The sequence below is a fragment of the Monopterus albus genome, unplaced genomic scaffold (assembly GCF_001952655.1).
Source record: "Monopterus albus unplaced genomic scaffold, M_albus_1.0 scaffold7.1, whole genome shotgun sequence".
Taxonomy (NCBI): Eukaryota; Metazoa; Chordata; class Actinopteri; order Synbranchiformes; family Synbranchidae; genus Monopterus; species Monopterus albus.
In genome coordinates, this window is record NW_018127887.1 from 3,860,322 (window position 1) to 3,883,279 (window position 22,958).

General features: G+C 40.8%; 1 protein-coding gene across 2 annotated transcripts in view; it reads right to left on the reverse strand.

Annotated features, from left to right (window-relative positions):
* Positions 1 to 22,958, reverse strand: part of fbln1 (fibulin 1) — a 49,818-nt gene that overhangs the window by 2,937 nt on the left and 23,923 nt on the right. Inside the window, exons 4-16 of one of the 2 annotated variants that reach the window (XM_020624138.1) lie at positions 21,410 to 21,569; positions 20,630 to 20,692; positions 20,444 to 20,530; positions 19,282 to 19,419; positions 19,032 to 19,169; positions 18,475 to 18,618; positions 18,243 to 18,368; positions 17,947 to 18,072; positions 17,341 to 17,460; positions 16,988 to 17,119; positions 16,743 to 16,866; positions 8,332 to 8,477; positions 6,906 to 7,046 (exon numbers count right to left, since the gene is read on the reverse strand). In XM_020624138.1, coding sequence (XP_020479794.1) covers positions 6,906 to 7,046; positions 8,332 to 8,477; positions 16,743 to 16,866; positions 16,988 to 17,119; positions 17,341 to 17,460; positions 17,947 to 18,072; positions 18,243 to 18,368; positions 18,475 to 18,618; positions 19,032 to 19,169; positions 19,282 to 19,419; positions 20,444 to 20,530; positions 20,630 to 20,692; positions 21,410 to 21,569 — 1,645 coding nt within the window. Of the gene's footprint in view, positions 1 to 6,905; positions 7,047 to 8,331; positions 8,478 to 15,696; positions 16,147 to 16,742; positions 16,867 to 16,987; positions 17,120 to 17,340; positions 17,461 to 17,946; positions 18,073 to 18,242; positions 18,369 to 18,474; positions 18,619 to 19,031; positions 19,170 to 19,281; positions 19,420 to 20,443; positions 20,531 to 20,629; positions 20,693 to 21,409; positions 21,570 to 22,958 lie in introns of those variants that run through there. The other variant, XM_020624143.1, reaches the window with a different exon arrangement.

Consider the following 22,958-nt stretch of genomic DNA (forward strand, 5'->3'; position numbering starts at 1 on the left):
GAGGAGGCCTGATGTTTGTGGCACCATCACTGTGGCAAATGAGTCCCATGTGTTTGATGCAGGGGAGCAGTCACGCAGTATAGCCATGAAGGCATTCCTCCAGGAGGCCATCTTTAACTGTGGGAGGGGCAAGTTACAGGAGCTTGAACATCTCTCTCTTTGTTTCTCTGTTACTCTATTTTGCTTTTACAGATCCGACTCCTTTTCAGAGTCAGATCTGTAGGCAAACAACAGATTCCAGAAGATTCTAGTGATAAGCAGTTGGAGGAACGTGGGATGGGACACACTTCTATGAGGGTTGCCCTTGTTTTGGTTTTTTTGGGACTGTGTTGAATAGTGACACCAGACAGAGGGGATAAGGGCTAAGATTTTATTGTTTCCAAAGCACCATGTGCCATCAAAAAGAGTCAATCTTTGTTTCAACCTAAGAACAGCCGCAACATTAACAAAATAACTGACATGGAATATGAGACAGAATTTTGAGTCTGAAAATTATTTTCATAAATAAACCAATTGTGAAGGCATGTGACCCTGAATTGACCAGTACAAACTCAAAGTGAGCTCAGAAGGTTAATCGGTTGTTCGTGTAGCATCGCTGTTGGGCTGATCAAGTACACAATGAAGATGAGTAAGATATCACTATGAGCACAATAGGGACCACTGCAAAGACAGATGGGCTTCAGTCTAGGTCGAGTTTTCCACTGAAAATCCTAAATCTTGTTTCAATGAAGAGAACAACTGTACTGTATAATTAAATAAGAAAAACAGACATGCATTATGTCTAAAACAAAAATGTTATTAGACATCTAAATAGAGCAATATGTGAAATGTGTCTGAGGCTTCTTAGTGTTTTGTAAATTTGTTTGTAGTCTAATTGGCACATTCAAAGGGCAAAACACTGTTCTTAGTAACAAAAACAAAATTGTCCCCTATAGTTCCTTCAAATTTTCTCTGAGGTCTCTGCTGATGATGTGAGACATAATGCAAAACTATTCAGTTTCAGTTCACCTTAAATTCTTGAAATTTTGAGATGCTATCTAAACACCTAATTTGACAAAACCAGTTTTATTCCATTTCTAGCCTTCATTTAACTCAATTTCTATAGCCTTTGGGTCAAGAATAGAGTAGTGTTAGCTTATGTGCCTGATTCTGCACAAAGGAGCTGGTTACTAAAATCAGTGGATGTGACCTCTTGGCAACCTCAGTGAAATCCTAACATGATGACTCTGTGTTTCCGTTTGCTTCCCATCAAAAGCACAGTGGTATCCTCAATGAGGGGAAAGCATCAGCTAACAGCTGGGCCTCAACATACTCGCAGTGAACCTGAGGTGAAACCACAACCGCATACTCATCTTTAACATTTCATCTGGGCTTTAAGGCAAAAAGCCAATGGCCACATAACAGGTTGACTTTCATTGGCTACCATGCCACCTGAGATTCATATAAATAAACACTGGGAGGTTTTTAAAATCCTACAGCTGACAATGTGCACTGGGACTGAGATGCAAGGTCGTGTCATCTGAGGCCCAAAGTACTTGAGCAGGAGATCCAGTTGTAGTGCTGGAAAGGTTTGTGGTGTCTTTCCAGCTCACTGAGATATCTGCCACAGGGTGCAAAGGTGACCCTGCTGGCCTTAACAGCCACCATCAAACAACCAGCTGTACAATCTATCCATCCTCCAAAACATTCCACCATACCATAAAGTAGTCCCTCAAGTAGAAAATAACTTTAAATAAATGCACGCAAGCAGCGAAAACACTGCCACAAAACAAAGTGAACCAAATGCCAGGAGGCATTTGTCATCCCTCATGGCCATGAGGGCTGCAATATTGAAGGGTTACATGTAAACAGTACAATTTCGGGGTTTTCTGGTTTCTACAGCTCAGCGAGGAAGTGTATGACAAAATCCAAAATGAACGGGTTTAACACCAGAGACAAATGAAAAGTATGCATTGGCCTCACCACAGTATTGTATAATGACACGCTGGTTGTGGCGTTATGCATGCTCACTTCACTGAAAGCACTGGAGAGTATCCAGGTTGTGTACAAAGTTCCAGTCTGCAACAAGGTTACTAGAGGGCAATCTTCAGCATTATTATGGCCATAGGGTAACGGTGATATGTTTTATGTCAAACCATATCTAATGTACAGCTGAACACTCTTGGCATCAACATAAACACAGTGGTTCCTTATTTTGTTGTTTGCTTTTATTGTCTGAACCGTTTTTCCAAAAAGTCCTTAAAAGCTAGGAGACATGCCAACAAACTTTGCTAACTACTTCCTTTGTTACCCGTGAGCAAAGCAACCACTTTCAGTTTTGATAGCATGGCTGAAATATAATCCTTTCAAACAGCGAGCATAACCCACTGTACAAAGACACAGTGTACAGGCCCCTTTATGGACCAGATCTTGTGTTTAGAGCCTGGTCCCTGGTACAGTGATGGCCAGTCAGACCAAGCTGTCCAAACACAACTCTGACCACTCCAAAGAGGGAGTGGGATGCATGCTAACCCCTGTTCTCAAAGGCCAGTATATGTGGCTTGATATTTTAAGGTCAATTAACAATGAGTCATAGTTACATCTCTCAAATGGCCCCTGGGTCATTGTTGGGCAGTGTCATTCACTGGTTAGTGACATTAAAAAGTAGCCATATGGAAAGAGTTGGTTCTTTTCTCAGACTTTCTGTTTTAGCAGTTGTGGGCCAGAGCAGCTGGGATGGCATAACATGCACTATTATCTTTACCACAACCTTTGCGTTCTATTGAAAGTGGCCTTTCAAAGCTAAGAGCCATAACTAAGCAACAGAAAATAGACTCTGCAATGTAAACTAAATGAAAACCTGCTTTGTTTGCCTTTTAAATCAGGATTTTATCAAATATTCTCAAAAGTAATCAGCATCTATTTAAGCTATGGAAGTAGTATTTTTAATACATGAACATGTATATGAATGTTTAGCATTCAGTTTTATGAATTGAGTGATTAATTAAACAAAGTCAATTTCTTTTATTACGGGGCCAAAAGTAGAGACTAGTGAAGCTTATAAATTAAATGGATAACCAAACCAAGGGATATAAGTGTACAGTATCTGATGGGTTAATAAAATCAATTTATGGGTACATACTGTACCATTGTATTTTTGACTGTGTACATGGTGTGTGTCAGTTTCTGTTCATTGCTGGGGGATTGTTGTGTGTTTCACTGTGGGGTTGCTGACTGAGAAGACTGTTTTGATTAGCCTTACTAATCTCTTGTGCGACAGACAAAGATTCCTCATGGGCTCAACACACTCTGGGGGGGCTGCTGCTGCTGTGTCATGATTCAAACAGATATCCAAATGACAGTCAAACATGAGGATCCAGTTGTCTACTTATCTCTAAAAATGTCCTCATCTCCTCACCAGCACAGCCACAAGCCAGGTCCACTAGTTCATGTCTCACACAGTAGGCTCACATTCCACCAGCCACTGACAACCATGATTACCTACACAAAGCCAAACTGTCCACTTCCTGCTCTGTTCACCTTACTATCTGACTCGCAGGCTACCAGAACTATGCCAGTGGCAGTGAGAAAACTTTATTCTCTACACAAGATACAAACCGCAAAGGCATATTTCCACTTGCTTTTCAAAAATGAATGGAATTTAGCTGCAGTCATCTCAGACTTACTGAGGATGGGTATGATTCACAAAGAGAAGTCTATCATCTGTTGCTGTCCAGTAACATAAATATGAATACAACATAACTATTACATTTCTTGCTAAAAAGAATTAGATATGAGTGACTAATGGTACAGAAGAAATCCTTCCATGACAAATTATTACTCATAAAAAGGAGCCACTTGGATAGACTCAGAGGATGACTAAACATGGGCTGATTGTTTGATTCCACAGTTGGCTACTTGTGTTGGACATTAAGTTTACTTGCACTGATATGCAAGTAAACAAAGAAACAGCTCACATAATCTTGTGAATTTTGTCTAGATAAATTTTATTAACTTTCTATGTTGCACAGTGAACAGGAAGAAATGGGACAGGTGGGTTGCAACATCATTTTTCCACATTACTGTAAAAATGTTCCTCAACAAGCACTAAGTAAGCAAAAAGGAATGAAAGAATGCATGCTCTGCAAGTGACCTTGCTACATGATGGTTAAAAAAATACTATCACATGATACCCTCAATAAAAATAGTAAAAAATACCACTGATCCCCCTGATGAATGTCAATTAGAGTTCATCAAAATGGGGAACCTGCAGCATTTTATCAGAGGTGAGAGACCACCAGTGTGCTGCACGTTGCAGGAGGTAATCCAGACTCACTCTATACGTCCAGCAGAGACCACAGAGCCTGATAACTGCCAAACTCAATCATGCTATTATCAGCCCTATTTAAACAACCTGTCCTGAATCAAAAGTGGGAGAGACTGTTAGGAAGAGTAATGCATTCCTCCACTGCTTGTTTCCAAATATACGGTATGCACAATGTTTCACAAATGCTGCTTTTGTTGTGAGGATCACTTTGGCAGATCTGCTATGTCTACATAGCTATACTTCATGTAGTTTCTGCTGTGCTACTGTAGTTGTCACTGGAAGTGTAAGTATTTGATTGTTTCTGATCACGTTTTTCAAGGTGCTGAGGGACACTTTTGTGCTTGTGCACATGTATAAGACTGTCAAGGTTGTCATCCAGATGTGACAGTGCTGGATACCAGTGATGGATGTGTATGTGAACATATGTCTATGCAATTACTGCATGCTTATGTGTGTGGCAAACTGGTTTTAAAATAATAAGTAAGTGAGCAGAACGGAAAAGATCATGAGCCAATCAAACCTTTCAGGAATCACTTTTTCAAGTTAGCAACGGATGCTGAGGATTCATAATTACTTTTATTGTCCCTTTCAAAAACACCAAAGTGGCCAAAGATAATGGCCAAAGTTACTTTGAGTTCACGCACTTGTTCATTAGCGGAGCCTGAATGTCTGCTACTCTTCACATCCCACCAGCTGTAATACCACTGTTCGAGACACTGGAAACTAAGCTTCCTTAGGTGACACGTCAGCGAGCCTCATACAGTGGTTATGCAACAGCAGCATCTGTGGGCCAAAGCACCAGCAACACAACCCACTAAATAGAACCAAGAAGACCTTCATCACACCATGGACACCACACTTAAAAGCGAGCGGTCAGTGACTAAAGGCTCCAGTGCACAAGGCCTTAATTCAAATATGTGATGGACAACTGGTGCTAACATGCAAGAGCTGCATCCAATAAGCATCCAACAAGTTTGGGAGAGAAGTGGCTCCTCACAAACATGCCTTTCATGTGGTCGACACTTAAAGTGCTATAATGCTCGGCGAGACACTGGGGCCTAGCACGGGGAAGTGGAACAATACATTTAACCACATTAAGGAAAGCACCCAGGATTACTTCTGCACATATTTTCTCTCTCCCTCTTTCCTCTTTCATTGAATCAGTCTCTCACTTTGTCTTTGTTTCTCTGCAATTTTACTCTCTCTCCCTCCAGTACACACACACATACAGTACATGTTTGCCCTTGCAAATGAGCACTGCTATAAACAAGGAATATCTTCTAAATCCTCTTTATACACACGGACAGACACACACAGTAGATGATATATTACAAAATAAGGCTTATCACTCATGTAGAATTGCACCATTGTGCATTCCAACAAAAACACATTATTATAAGACTGTACAATATAATTATAAGTGCTTTTACAATTACTTGAATTATTGCAGGAGATAAACATTTTGTCTTTGTGTGAATTGGGGTGTGTTTGATATGCACACATTTGTTTTTGCACAAGTGTACAAGAAATGCACACAATCCAGCCTGAAACCAGTGATAGTTGGACACTTCCTTTCATTCTATAAAGAAAAATGTGCATACTGACGTGTCATCCCTTTATCCATCAGCGAGAACAAGATTCTGTCCTTCCACTACCACCCTGCCTGCATCTCAGCATACAACCTTAACAAAAACACTTCAACTGGCCCAGCAACGTGTCATGTGTCTGGTTCACAGCACCCTCATCCTCCCGTGGCCAGTGCTCAGCTCAGCTCTCCCACAGACGTGCAGCAGCCTTGGGTCACCACCAGACTAAAGGATGGGAATGGCTTCTACTGAAACATGTGTTGTTGTTACACACCACTGAAGATGATATCTGCTGCTCCTACTTGGACTAGTGCAAGACTGTTTTTGCATGCTGGCGGTTGCTGAACAGGTAGTTACGATGAACTGCTTGTCAACTGTAATCACTCATGCATATGTCTATGTGAACACACTAGCGTAGATTTATACACTCTGTTGCTGTACATTCAGACCACCATAACTCACTGTGGAAAGTAATGATCTGCTTGGGATAAGCATAGCTGTGGATAAGTGAATTAAATGGTACTTTGTTTAACCACAAGACTGTAAAATTTGATGCCAAATATTTGGTGGGACAGAAACTGGCCCTTGTCTGTCTCACGCAGCCACTGAGAGGACAGCTCTCCAAAGACACAGACACCAACAGCCCCTGTGAAGATGATGACAGCTACATGATGCCACCACACTGCAAAGACCAGAAAGGCCATGTCAGATGTACTTATGTCAGAGGGTTCAGACATTCCTTGTGGAAGATGTGCTCTTTGTCCATTGTCAGTGTGCACATGTGAGTTTGATTTATAAAAAAAAAAAAAGAAAGGGAAAGAAATGACACATTTACTGTACTTACTGCAGAGATCAGAAAAATGAGGAAAAAGCAACCAACTCTGTAAATGCAGTTTCCAGTAACAGAGGTTGTCTGGTGGTACAGGTTGCATGTTGCTACTGTCAAATATTCGCTTCAGGTTGGTTCAGGCATACTTCACAACACACAAAGTAAGTAAAATCCTTGTACTCACCTACATACAATCCATCCTCTATCCGCTTGATGACGTCAAAGGCGTTTTCCACGTTGCCCTCCAGGATGTCAAACTTGACGTCATAACTGTCCAAGTGATAGGATCCATAAGCCTTCACCATGGTTCTCAGGAAAACAAACTCTGTTGGAACATAACAATTAGACACACAAAATCTTTGGAGCTTGAACCATCATAATCACACTTAGATTGTGCATGTACCAGCTTTAGCTTTTTTTTTGTTTAGTGATTTTTTTTTCTTTCCAAAAGAAAAGGAGATGGAAAAGTCTGTGTTTATTGTGCACTGACAGGGTCATAGGAAGGTCGGGGCTTTGGAGTGCTGTTGTTTGGCTGAATGGCCTTAAGTCCTTTACACCCCAACTCAGAGCTTATGAAAAATGACAAGAGCTTAAATCCCCATGACGTTGAGCATGAGTGTGTCTGAAACATGCACTGCATGCTGGCCAATAGATGCTTGTCAGCTGCCACTGTCTGCGAATGATTACTGTGGTTACTCATATCCAACCAGCATGGCACTTAGTCTCTGGTGTGGGCCAGCCAAGCTTGGACTGTGTGGGGAACACCCTGGTATAACTAATTTTTGGGTCAGAGGTAGTCATATGGATTCTGACAACTGTTGGGAAATGCATTTGATAGGAGCTCGAAGGTTAAAAGATATATAAAGTACAGTTAAAGAAAAAAAAAGCTCAAGACCACACTGACACAAAAATAAACCACAATTTATCATATTGTCTTCAGAGTCACTGTTTCCAAAGATTTCAATAAAGTGTTCTGTGATAAAATTATGCCACAACAGTATGGATTGGTGAATATGTAGAGGGATGCACAGCTTTGTCTTAAAGCAAAAGTTCAACATTTTTGATAATATGCTTATTTGCCTTCTTGCTATTTGGGAGATGTGAAGATTGATACTACTCTCATGTCTGCACGGTAGATATTCAACATCTTTAGCAGAAAAGGGGGGGGATGACTATCCTGGCTCTCTCCAAAAGTAACAAATGCTGCATACCTACCTAAACTTTGCAAATTCACACATGTGAATGATTGCTTTTACACTTTAGTTTTTGTACAGATTAACTTCTTAAGTAGTGAGCTTTAGAGGTGCTGATAGGTGGGGTCTTTTGTTAGTGCTGTACAGGACCAGACTAGCTGTTTCAACCCGTTTCCAATTAGCTGCTGACTCAAATTTCATAATTTCATTCATGAGAGAGGTATCGATCTTCTCATCCAACTCTTGGCAAAAACAAGGATTAAGTGTGTTTAGCTAAATGTCCAACTATTCTTTTGAGACTTTATTCCCCAAGGAACTTTATTTTTATGAAATGTGAATATTTCTTGTCTCTCTTTTTTAGAAACTTTGGCTTAATTTTTGTATCACTGTTCAAAGGAATAAATTACTTAAACCTACCCTCTGGCCTTATGAACTCCCTGAAGGTGGGCAAGGAGATAAAGGTGTGGGACACTGAGTGTATGGGGTCCAGAACACAGGCAATATCATTGGGCTGACAGGTCTTCATACAGCGAATGTTGTCCGAGCTTTCAAGCCTTGGCCCTCTATAGAAGAGAATAAACATATAAACCCATTATAAAAAAAAACAAAAGACACAAGCACACATCATGTCTGACCTTAAGGTAATGTATATATAAAGCTTTAAGAGTCAACCATCTAAGGTTTCTAAAGCTCACAATAACAGGGCATTCTTGGGAGCAGCCCATCAAGAACTCAGTGGGATTCTTCCAATGTCCGCTACACAAACAATATCTGAACATGACAGCAGGGACACTAGATATAGCAGTCAACATCAAAAACAATCAAATTCTATGTGGTCTGGAAGAATAATAAAACATCAATGGCCAAAGCTTTCACCAAAGCCAAAGTCTGTAGCTTGTGAAGACTTGTGCTGCCATTGATGCTTTTCTGATGTGCTATTTCAAGCTGTGTGGGAAATGAATTGCTACACTCACAGAGTATGATCCACAACCTGCTCAGGAAAATATTTGGATTTGCAGAGCATCTGTGGCTTCACATCAGATAATCTCTTGAGAAGGATTTATGGGGAAAGGGAGTGTTCTAAAAGACTCCTAAATTATGAGCAACATGACTAGACAACTCCCCAGCCTCTCCCCAGGGCAGCGCTCATCCTATTATTTAGGGCTTTGTTTATTCCACAGACTAATCAGTGACAGGTCATAGTGAATGGCTCCTAAAGCTAATGCCACCTGAAGTATTATTCTTCACTGCCTGTCTGCTGCATAAGACTTCGAGAGAGGTTTCAACGGCATTGTCAACCTCATAAATCAGAAATTTGTCTTTGACACAGTGATGAACTTGTGATCATGAGAGAAGATTTGAAACCAAATAAAAGTCTTGACTTTGATATTCAAGTTGTTAAATTCAAGCTTAGTCTTCACAAAGGAGACAAGTCAGGACATGGCTATACTGAGTTATGAAAACAGCCAAGTTGCCATGTACAGTATAAGTCTGGTTAATGTGCACGGCCGCCATACTGTATAGCCACATCCTGAGTCACGGGCCGTGGGTCTCTGGCACTCCTCAGGCGATCTATAGGCTGCAGCTCAAAAACCCAGACCCGGCTTGAGTTGCAGGGCTCTTTTCATGGATAGCAAGGAGAGAAGCCCCTCACAAAAAGTCAAGCCACCACTGGGTAGGGGCTTGTAATTAACAATTAGCGGGTGGGTCCAAGTTTTGCTTTGGCCCAGGCCAAACCCACAAAATGTTCTCCTAGTTTATAATACTACTGCCTGAGCTGCAGAAAGACCCAAGTGGGGCTCTAGAGGATGAGGTGAAAGCACATTTGGGGTAGAAAGTAAATTTACGAGAAAGATAATGACCCAGAGTGAACTGCCCCATTACATACAGTCAGGCACTTCAAAGTGGGGGCAGCAAGTGGAGCTAGTTACAGCTCCATGTGTATTAATGCATGCGTACATCTGCAACAAAAATGCCTGTGTGTGTTTATTTTCATCTGTGCATGTGTGTCTTTGTGTGTGCAAACATGCTTGTGTACATGTGTATGTGTGCATGCACATATGCACATCTTTTTCATCTCCCCATGTCTCACGTGGCTTAGCCCAGGAGAAAAACCCCAATACTTTCAAACCAGAAAAGAAAAACAGACATTTTGGATGAAAGTCCTCTGGTCAAGCATAGGGCCTTTTATTTTTTTGGTAATTATTATTTATAGTCGGCACATTGATAACTCCCCAAAACAAACACTGCAGGGCATCATTCATTCTGCACGGGGTGATGTTGCTGTACCACAAATTGTTCAGACCACCGGCCAGAGCCCAGAGCCCCATAACTCAATGTCAAAGGGGAGGAAAAAACCTCCTGCACACCACTATGTTCTTATTTTAAGAATATTCCCAGTAGGGACCAAGTGCATCCTTACTGGCCTGACAGCTCAGGACAGGAGGAACCTAGGACATCTGAATTTACAGTTATTATAAGCCACCGCCCTCGGGCAGCAGGCTCACAGCATGTCATACTATTTATACTCTCTCCTGCTGGTGCACATTTCCCTCTCTATTGCCACTGCATCCCATCGTGTGTCACTTACTCAGCCTTCATTTGGATTATCTGTCTGCTTTGGGGTTTACACCCGCAGCATGCAGTGGAAATCTGTGCATTTTAAGCCCAAAATGTAATGTGAGCTAAAAAGATGTGCAACTGCCACAGAAAGCTGTATTAGCGGTGCAAGGTAACTGACATTTGGGAGGTGGTAATGAACATATCTGGAGGTCACTAAAATTAATGTTGAGTCGGTGTGTAACTTCGCTAAAACAATGTCGGACTCCGTAGTTTTCTCTGGACCCCTACCCAATGTGACCAGCGATGACATGTTTAGCCGCATGTCGTCATTCAACCGCTGGCTGTCTAGGTGGTGCCCAGAAAATAACGTGGGCTTCATAGACAACTGGAAAACATTTTGGGGAAAACCTGGTCTGATTAGCAGAGATGGCATCCATCCCACTTTGGGTGGTGCAGCTCTTTTATCTAGAAATCTGGACGAGTTTGTTTTACAACCTAAATTATGACAACCCAGAGTTGAGTCCAGGATGCAGGGTCGAGACTGTGTCTGCCCCCCGCCCACCTAAATTATATAAATCAAGAATCAACTCCAGAGGAGTTATTCATAAGAACCTAATTAAAATTAAGACGACTCCTCTTATAGTGGAAAGTAATGGGACAATCAAATGTGGACTATTAAATATCAGATCTCTCTCATCTAAATCTCTGTTAGTGAATGATTTGATAAGTGAACATCACATTGACTTATTGTGTCTTACTGAAACATGGTTACAGCAGGAAGAATATGTCAGTCTAAATGAATCCACTCCACCTGGTCACAGTAACTGTCACATCCCTCGAAACACAGGCCGAGGTGGTGGCGTGGCAGCGATCTTTGACTCAAGCCTATTAATCAACCCTAGACCTAAACATAGTTATAACTCATTTGAAAGTCTCACCCTGAGTCTCTCACACCCAAACTGGAAAACTCAAAAGCCTGTTCTGTTTGTTATTGTATACCGTCCACCTGCTCCTTATTCAGAGTTTTTAAGTGAATTCTCAGACTTTCTGTCTGATTTAGTGCTTAGTACAGATAAAATAACATTGTAGGCGACTTTAATATTCATGTAGATGCCGACAATGACAGCCTCAACAATGCATTCTGTTCATTATTAGACTCAGTTGGCTTCTCTCAAACTGTAAATAAACCCACTCACTGTTTTAATCACACTCTTGATCTTGTTCTGACATATGGCATCGAAACTGAACACTTAATAGTTTTTCCCCATAACCCTCTTCTGTCTGACCATTTTCTAATAACTTTTGAATTTCCATTAATGGATTATACTCTATGTGGGAAACAATTCCACTACAGCAGATGTCTATCTGGCAATGCTGTTACCAAGTTTAAGGAAATAATTCCATCTTTATCTACTTCAGTGCCGTTTGCCAACACAGTGGAAGGAGGCCACCTTAACTTTACTCCCACCCAAATCGATAATCTTGTTGATAGTACTGCAGCCTTCCTGCGTAATACATTTGATACCATTGCCCCTCTGAAAAAGAAGGCAGTGAAACAGAGGAGGCTAGCCCCATGGTACAGCTTGCAGCTCCGCTCCCTAAAGCAGGCATCACGAAAAATGGAAAGGAGGTGGCGCTCCACTAAGTCAGAAGAGTTTTTCATAGCCTGGAAAGATAGTTTAATAACATATAAGAAAGCCCTTCATAGTGCCAGAACCGCATTTTATTCATCACTGATTGAGGAAAATAAGAACAACCCCAGGTTTCTTTTCAGCACTGTAGCCAGGCTGACAAAGAGCCACAGTGCTGTTGAGCTTAACATTCCCTTAGATCTCAGCAGCAATGACTTCATGAGCTTCTTTACAAATAAAATCACAACTATTAGAGAAAAAATTGGTCGGACCACTCCCACAGCTCTCGCAGATGTGCCATCTACTACAATGGCTTTAGAAACATCTGTAAGACCTCATTTATACTTGGACTACTTCTCCCCTATAGATCTCTCTGAGTTGACCTCAACAATTGCTTCATCTAAATCATCAACATGTCTCCTGGACCCCATCCCGACCAGGCTGCTCAAAGACGTCTTTCCCCTAATCAACACATCCATACTAGATCTGATTAACCTCTCTCTATTAACAGGTTATGTTCCACAGGCTTTTAAACTTGCAGTAATTAAACCTCTACTCAAAAAGCCTACTCTTGACCCAGGTGTCCTAGCTAATTATAGACCAATATCCAATCTCCCATTTATTTCCAAAATCCTTGAAAAAGCTGTTGCAAAGCAGTTATGTGACCACTTGCACAAGAATGATTTGTTTGAGGATTTTCAGTCAGGATTTAGAGTCCATCATAGTACAGAAACCGCATTGGTGAAAGTCACCAATGATCTTCTGCTAGCCTCGGACAAAGGACTTGTCTCCATACTTGTCCTCTTAGATCTCAGTGCTGCTTTTGACACCATTGATCACAGCATCTTACTGCAGAGACTTGAACATGTTATTGGGATTAAAGAAAGTGCGCTAAGTTGGTTCAAATCTTATTTATCAGAAAGATTTCAATTTGTTCATGTTAATGACGAATGTTCCACACAAATTGAAGTTAGTCACGGCGTTCCACAGGGCTCTGTGTTAGGTCCAATTCTCTTCACTTTATACATGCTCCCTTTAGGCAATATTATCAGGAAGCACAACATAAATTTCCATTGCTATGCAGATGATACTCAGTTATATTTATCTATGAAGCCAAATGAATCAGGTCAGCTGGTCAAACTTCAAGCATGTTTTAAAGACATAAAGGCCTGGATGACCTGCACCTTCTTACTTCTAAACTCTGACAAAACTGAAGTTATTGTGCTTGGGCCTGAACACCTTAGAAATCTGCTGTCTAATCATATAGTTACTTTAGATGACATAGCTCTTGCCTCCAGTACTACTGTGAGGAACCTTGGAGTCATCTTTGATCAGAATATGTCCTTTAAATCACATATAAGCCAAGTCTCTAGATCTGCCTTCTTTCACCTGCGCAATATTGCAAAAATCAGGAGCATCCTGTCTCAAAGTGATGCTGAAAAACTGGTCCATGCATTTGTTACTTCCAGGCTGGACTACTGTAACTCTTTACTATCAGGATGTCCCAATAATTCCCTAAAACGCCTCCAGTTAATCCAAAATGCTGCAGCCAGAGTACTGACAGGAACTAGCAAGAGAGATCATATCTCTCCCATATTAGCTTCTCTCCACTGGCTCCCTGTGAAATTCAGAATAGAATTTAAAATCCTTTTCCTAACATACAAAGCCCTTAATTACAAGGCTCCATCGTATCTTAAAGACCTCATAGAGCTTCATCACAACAAAGCACTTTGCTCTCAGGTTTACTTGTGGTTCCTAGAGTCCACAGAAGCAGAATGGGAGGCAGAGCCTTTAGCTATCAAGCTTCTCTCCTATGGAACCAACTCCCAGTCTCAGTTCGGGAGGCGGACACCCTCTCTACCTTTAAGATTAGACTTAAGACGTTCCTTTTTGATAAAGCTTATAGTTAGGGCTGGATCAGGTGACCCTGAGCCTTCCCTTAGTTATGCTGCTATAGGCCTAGGCTGCTGGGGGGCCCCATGATGCCCTGAGTTTCTTTCCCCTCCCCTCCTGCTCTCCTCTCCTCTCCTCTCCTCTCTCTCCCTATGCTTCTATATGCCACCATTACACATTACTAACTTTGTGTCTCCTCTCTCCCGTAGTGTGTCCTCTCTCTCTCCCTGTACCTTTCTGCAGGTTGCCCTGGCCCTGGAGCTCTACATCTCTGATGAGCAGTCACCAGCCACATCGACCTGATCAGTGTTTGATTGTTGTGTCTTGTTGCTTTTCTTCTTTTGTCTCTCCTCTATCCACTCACCCCAACCGGTCGAGGCAGAAGGCCGCCCACCAAGAGCTGGGGTCTGTCGGAGGTTTCTTCTGTTAAAGGGAGTTTTTCCTCCCCACTGTCGCCAAGTGCTTGCTCAAGGGGGATTTGTTGGTTTTTCCCTATGTAATAATATTGATAACAGTAAGGTCTAGACCTTACTTTGTAAAGTGTCCTGAGGTGACTTTTGTTGTGATTTGGCGCTATACAAATAAAATTTGATTTGATTTGATTTGATATCTGATTTTTTTGTTGACTGGAAGTGGGACATGTGAAATTACTTTACAGTATGGACTATACACAATGAAACTTGAGGTATATGTAGATAGAAGTATATTACTTAAGGGTGTGATTATATTGTATTTAAAATACAGGCTTGGTTTATGTTTTTGCTCACAAACATTACAGATGAAGGACATCTTTAAAATAATCCGGAAACATTTAATAATGTCTAAAAATATTAATGCATTTAGTTGTTGCCTAGCTTTAGTGTCAACATTAAAAGACCTTGTAAATAGATTTTTGTAGTGAGGCAACCCATTTTTTTCTAGCAAATATCAGAATTTACCTTGAAATATGTGCATTACTAGAGATTTGCATCCTCTGAATTCCTCTTCACTGAAGCTGTTGTAAAAATAGTAATATGAAATGATGCAAGGAAGTCTTCATGCCTCCATCTGTGATGTGGCTTCACATTCCAGCTTCATATCCTCTTTGCTTTATTTGATTAAAACCCAGAATGCACTATTATCAAGAAATGGATTTGACTTGAACATGTGTTAATTCTATTTCAATAGTAATAGAAACACATAAACCATAAACTACTACAAAACATCAGATTACATTCTGTTATAGGCAGACCATAACCATTTTATGATTTACCCTGACCTAGAACGCCACCAAGTGGTGATCACGATGCCTTACCTTAAAGAAGATACATTCAATTGGACTCAGAATATACTGCTAAATAATGACCTGTAATTCTAGCTTTAAAAAGTTATGTTAAATGCTACAGTACTAAAAACTGGTTTGTTCTGATTTTGTGTGTTTAATTGATCCAGTCTTAAAAAATGATGGGTCATATTTAAAATTGGTCACCAGTGGCCCTAAACCCCCCCAAACTCACTGTGCCTATTGGTTTGTAGTAACTCAACAAATTGAAATGTATTAAAACTGATCTGTTATGTTATTAATATTATAATAATAACTAATCATATTTGATATTAATACAATTACATACCTCTCAATGCTGATGTTCTGCAATCATTTATGTTACCACACAGTCTGGACTATATCTCCGTTTTGTGTTGAAGAAGAGACAATGCATTTAAAGTGACACATCCTTTTTAAGACTGTAGTACCTTATGTAACTATACAGTACATAAATCTTGTGTTTATTCTAGTAGTGGGTTGTAAGGTACTCTGGGCTCCTCCTGGGTAACAAAGACCAGCACTTTTGCCAGGTATGTGGTGACTGTGCCATAGCGACGCAGCCTTAGCTCCAAAGACAAATCAAAGTCCTGTGGCTTCTGGATGAGCTTTGCTACCGACATCACCCCACCAGTAGGCGTCTGCTCTGTCTTGAAGAAACCATCCTCGTTGCCAGCAGTGATAGCAATTTGGATGTCATCGCCAGCCACAATGTTGGAGGGGCCCATGCGGAAGATGTTGGTGAAGACAGGGATGTTGGTAGGGAAGGTGAGGTGGTAGTAGGTTATTCTCAGGGGCATGGCCAGGCACTCGACAGACTCATTGCAAAGCAAGCGTTCACAGCGACTGTAAAAAGAAAAGGGTGGGGGGGTAGGAGCAGGGCAAGACAGAACAAAACAGGCACAGAGAGAAAGAAAAAGAGATCAGGTGTAAATTTCATTTGCCGTGCATGACATGCAGTGGAAGGAACATCAGTCTCAGCAGCCTGGCGCCTGACAGGCCAGTCATGGTGCCCTCTGTGGGATCATGCAAGACGTTCTGTCACTCTACCGTGAAACAAGGGTGGGCATTCGCAACCTATGCTGAATTTGTGCCAAAACTGAAACAGAAAAACTATCCATATGTATTTCATCATCCTAAAACAACAAAACATGCTACAGCTGAAGTCATTCCAGCACTGAGCATACAGCATGCAGAGCTGTGATCCATACATATGAATAATGGCTGGTTTAATAAACCTTGCATTGTTTACTGTTGTATCTGTACTCAGCTATTGCTATGACAGCCATTCAACCATTTATGAGTGTGAGCTTTCTGTTGCTGTTTGTCTGTTAATTCCCATATGGCTATGAGCATAGATGACACATCCAAAATTCTGTCTGTTCAATAATGTTTATCCTGTTCAGCAAAGTGTGTGCAGGAGAGACAACTGAGATACTCACGTCCCTCCAATGCGCCGGTAGTTATTTGGACACTGTATGGAAAGGCATCTGAATCCTCCCTGTATATTAAAGCACCTCTGATCCACTGTGCACGTGTGTGTTCCCGTCAAGCATTCATCAATATCTGGGAGGGAAAACACAAAAAGTGGACAGATGAGTTTTCAAAACATTCACAAAACTGACTTGGTCTAAGTTGACCAAAGACTGCATTTGTCATGTGTAACACTACAGTGAGGACAGCTTACCCTGGCAGCTGCGCCCATTGGGTGCCAAGGTGTAGCCAGTGACAGGACAGGAACAGTGGAAACTGCCAGGGGTGTTATGACAGCGATAGGCGCAAATATGACCCCCAGTTGGCAGGGCACACTCATCTATATCTACAATGGTCACAGAGACAGATATAAAAAAAATAAACCAGAGTTATGATGGGGTGATTATACATCCAGCATCTGTATATCAACATATACAGTATACAGTAGAAGTAACTACTGAATACATGGGAATCTGCTGATCTTTGAATACAGAGCAGCAAGTTGGCAGCTTGAGTCGAGGTACAGTATTATTCCCCTAAGTACTTGCCTGAATAGTTCCAGTTTACCTTCACAAGTCACGCCATCTATGTCACTAAGCTGGTAGCCCCGGCGACAGTAACACTGGTACGAGCCGTACACATTGGCACACTCTTGACTGCATGGGTTGTCCTCACATTCATTCACATCTGTACAGAAAAAAGACTATCAGAGATCATTATGAACTTTATCCCACTAGTTTACTAATGAGTATGTCGCTGCAATAGTAGAACAGTTTACATCACAATATACTTCTACAATACAATATGTTGCTCTTCCTTGTGTAAGAGCTGACACTGTAAGGTGACCATACAGGATAGGTCTCCTGTCCATAGTTAGCTGGAATGAGCAGTCGGACAAGAAACATCAGCACTGAACTATTGATGACTGTTAAAATTCTGCCTGGCCTGATATTCAGTGTCAGTGCATTCAGTGTCTGATTTCTTCAGTCAGACATGTCTGTTTCCATACTGGCAGACTGTGAAAACACTAGTGACAATAATGGAAATAAATGGGATACACCAAAACAGTACTACCACTGGTAAAGTCTCATATGTTAGATTGCACAGTACAGCTTAAAGTGAAAACAACACATTATATAAAGGTTCTCCTGATTTACTGTAGATATGTCTTACCATCACAATTCCTGCCATCGCTGGCTAGTTTGAAGCCTGTGGTGCAGGCACACTTGTACGATCCCAATGTGTTCTCACATTTGTGAGCACACAGGCGGCCAGGGTAGTGCATGCATTCATTAATATCTTTAAAAAGAAAAAGTCAAAATAATATGAAGCTGAGATTATAACAAAATTGTCTTTGATACATTTTGACCAGAACTAGTAGATGTACAGTATCTATGTATGCTTTATTTACAAGCGGTGGATCCACTTGGCTTTAGCTACTTGTGTAAGAACACCAAGCGAGATCTTACCCTCACAATCTCGGCTCATGCTGTTGAAGATGTAGCCACCTTCACAATCACAGCGATAGGAGCCCATCTGGTTGACACAACTATGACCTTTACAGAACGTTTCAGGCCCTTTGCATTCATCAATATCTGTGGCGGATGGAGCAAACAAAAGAAAACACCATAACATGCACCATAGTAAGGTTAGTAAGATGCTTTGTACTGTATGTAGGAATGGCGGGTTTTTCAGCCGTACCTACACAGCGCGTGCCCTCTTCGTTCAGGTGGTATCCTCGACCACAGTTAACAACATTCCTCTGACAGATGTAGGAGCCAGCTGTGTTGATACAGAACTGCCCTCTCTGGCATGGGCTTGTCTGGCTAACACATTCATTGATGTCTGAAAACACAAGCATATAGTAACACATGTACATAGTTGTACATAGGCTCCATTGACTCCATTGCTCCATGTATGTACATGGAGCAATGGAGTCATTACAGTCTGGGGAGGTTTGAGCAACTAGAGAAAAGCTCGAACATTTTCTAAACTGTATAGGATCAATTTTCTTAAAAGCAGTTGCTCTTTGTTTGGATTTGTTTAGCATGTTTTGTTGCAGCTTCTATGAACTTTTAGTGTCTTCTGCACTGGAATTTTTGAACTAATAATAGGGATGATGATGAAAACAAAGGTTACGAGATCATCTCAAAAAATCATTACAATTTTTCAAAATGATTGTTTACAGTAGTTTTTTAAACTAATACAATACTATACATGTGCAGGACACATGTGCACAGCTATTTTCTGGTTCTTACCAATGCAGATGCCCAGAGCATCCTGGATATAGCCGGTTCCACACTTGACCTTGGGGAGACAGCGGAATGACCCCTGGGTGTTTTGGCACTCAAACTCTGGACCACAGTTATGGATGCCAGTCTCACATTCATCAATATCTGGATGAAGAAATCACAGCAGAATTGTCATTGTGACATCTGCAAAGCTGGATTAGAGGCATAGCATCTAGGTTCATGGTGTCTCTCCATAAGAGGGAGCAAAGTAACTGACCCTTGCAATTGTTGTTATCGGTGAGCTCATAGCCAGTCCCACAGCTGACCTCTCTCTGACAGCGGAATGAGCCCTCTGTGTTGATACAACGCTCTCCTGTCCGACAGTTGCTGGCTCCCAACAAACACTCGTTGATATCTGGGAAAGCAGCATCACATGGTCATTCTTCTCAACAGGGCCAGAATTAGTATGTAAGTAAGTAAGTAAGTACAGTAAGTACATTTTATTTATATAGCACCTTTCACAGACAAGGTCACAAAGTGCTTTACAAAGTCAAAAGATAAAAAGAGATAAATAATATACATAAGCCTAAAAGTACTCACATAGCACAACACAATTTATAAAATGAATAAACCCAATCAATTAAAAAACTGTCTAAATAAATGTGACTTCAGCTGTTTTTTAAAATCATCAATAGATTCAGTCATACGTAGAGTCAAGGGTAGGGCATTCCACAGTCTTGGAGCTACGACCTGAAAAGACAGGTCCCCCCGAGATTTAAAACGAGTTTTGGGGACCACCAAAAGAGTTTGGTTTACAGAACGAAGAGTACGTTTGGGGGAGTATGGGGTCAGCAGATCGATAATGTACTGAGGCACCTGCCCATGTAGTGCTCTAAATGTCAGCACTAAGATTTTAAAATCGATTCTAGCTTTGACTGGTAACCAATGGAGCGAGTACAAGACTGGAGTGATATGAGCTATTTCTAGAGGTTCCTGTCAGGAGCCTCGCAGCTGCATTCTGGACAATCTGAAGACGATTTAAAATGGACTTATTACAACAGGTAAAAAGAGAATTACAATAATCAATGCGTGAAGAAACAAAAGCATGAATAATCATCTCAAGATCTCCCTTAGATAAAATCTTCCTTAATTTAGATATATTTCTCAAATGAAAGAAGCAATTCCTGACTAACTGTCTTATATGACAGTCAAAATACATTGCCTGGTCCAACACAACACCAAGGCTTCGAAGGCTCAACTGGACAGAAGAGCCCAACAAACCAAGGTGTTGTTTAATTCCGTTTAATTAAGTCTATAAGCATTTCTTTTATCTGTTCTCTAACACATTTCTTTATCTTACAAACGGATGTATGTAGATTTTTTTTTTAAACTTTAACCTTCAGATAGAGAAGATGGAGAAACGTAAAGAGGGAACTTACCCTCACAGCTCTTTCCATCTGGTTTGAGTTTGTAGCCTTTTAAGCAGGCACAAGTGTCAACACCAACACAGCGATGAGCACATTTCCCTGAAAAAGAATCACAAGTGTGTTCAAAATGACTACTGCATCTTCAGGGTTAAATCAGTTATGAGTAGAAAAGCTTATTTGTGGCTTATTATATTATACCTTTGCACTGATCACTTAAGACTAAATTCTCTCCATTTTCGCTGGTTTCATCCTTGTTTGATACTGTGAGAGAGAGAGAAGGATAAAGGTATCCATACACTCACATACTAACACCTTATACATCAAATATTAAAGTGTTCTGCCTTCCAAAAATGTATGTTTTTTTAGTCGCAAACACTCAATAACATGTTCACTTATTTTTGATCAATTAATACATTTCTTACCAACAAATATTATTTTACTATTTGCACATCATTTTTTCAAGTCAAAGAAACAACTAATATATTGTTCATTTCTGCAGCAGCAGGTTCTAAATCAGTTGGAAACAATATATTTGAAAGCAGAAACATGGTGAGTCATGTCAGGACAACCTGTTTAAAATCACTGCCTGAATGTTTCTGCATTTCTGAAGTGGCCACACCAAATTTGTATTAGTTCTGCAGCTACTGTTCTGTAGTTGAACCGTGACCTGCTAGTTAGTATTTAGGCACAAGCTAAATGAATGATTTGTTTTTTGAATATAGTCCCTCCTGACCTCCAGTGAAAGCTAAATGACAAATATCCACCAGGGGTCAGTGTGGGCTTATGTTTGACAGCACCAGTGATGCATATTATTATTGTTCCTTATTTTAATCCTTCAAAATTTTGAGAAATTGTATGTGATTTTGGACAGATTTTCTCATACAGTATTCTGTTTTTCTATCAGTGTTCTAAAGTTAAGCACCTGCTGCAATACAGACAAACTTGAGCCTACAGCATGACTGTTTATTTTTCACCCACATTCTGTTTGTCCTGTGGACGCAGTCTGGTGGGCCGAGCTTCCATCCTTACAGCAATCCCGGGACACCAGGCCACACTGGTAACCCACAGACAGGGTGTGATTACACGGTTGGCCCTTCGCCTGGACTGCCTTCCCCAGCAAACAACAGTCACAGCACAACTACAGAAATCAGAACACGACACAATACAGTATATTAGACAGCATAACAAGTACATCTTAAAACAAAAAAAATAACCCAGTTGGACAGGACTTAATGTACCAGGAGAAGAGAGAAGACAAAAAATGTAGACAAGGAAAAGTAGACTGGTAAAATGCTGCAGGAGATGGGTTTCTAGAATGACAAAAGGTGATTCACTCAAACATACAAGCTCTCAGTCAACCTGGCAGATTAAAATGAGTGCTGATTGAGAAGACAGGCCAACTGACAGGCACACAGGACTATAGAGGCAGTAAGTCAATCTGAAAGACAGAGGGGGAAAAAACCCAATGACGAGATGAAATCATCATCCCCTGTGGCCTATGCATGCTCAGTCAATCATTATGACAGCCCAGTAATGTCAGTCAGGGGATGAAAGGTGAAGGTTGCGGGGGCTGGGTGTGTTTGTGTTTCAGTTTGGGCAATTAGGTTTTATACCTGAAATATGACACTGTGGTGGTGTGTGTTTAGTAATGTAGTGACTGTAACACTGAATGCATGCCACAAGTCTTGCAAAGACAGCAACATTAGTAGTTGTGTAGCAGTCACTGATTACTGCTGCTTTGAGTTTATGTCTGGGTACATGTTGGAGTGGCCTTGGCACTGTCCCACCAAACTTGACAGGAAATGTTATGAAAAAAAACTTTTCAGGAGAGTTTAAATGGTAAACAATAGAAGCTGGATAAAATCTAGGGCTTGTCATGTTCAGCACACAAATAATGTTGCCCACAAACAAATGTTCTGTCCATTTAGTTGTTCTTGTGGTGTTTTGTTTGCTCTCTATTGCTGCTGGAACACTGGAATTTTCCCATTGTGGGATCAATAAAATCTTACCTTACCTCTAATACAATTTTATTTACTTTTTGCCAAAGCCCAAGATGAATAAGCCATGTACTTTGAAATATAAATGTTATGATGAAAGGCCCATATTTAATGATTTAGTGAGGCTCCATTCCTTTATTTTTTTATATTTTTGTCTGCCTCCATTCTTGTTCACAGATTAGCATGAATTATACTGATCTTGCCCAAATCTGTGGAAAGATGCTCTGCCATTCTTCACAGATTATTCTTTTCGGATGTTCATTGCTGGAAGACCTAATACTCAACCTTTGTTTTATTGGATTCAATTCAGGGATGTAGTTGGCCAAATAATAACTTAACTTTTTCCTCATTTAAAACTTGTGATTTTCATCTGCTCATTGTCATATTGGGAAAACCCCTCTCCTGCCAACCTTCTTGACTGAGAGTCATCTTTTTCTTCAGTATTTGTCTACGCAAACATTCATTCATCGTTCCATCTACAGTATAAATGTCATCTGTCCTACACATTTTACACTCATGCAGCCCCATGT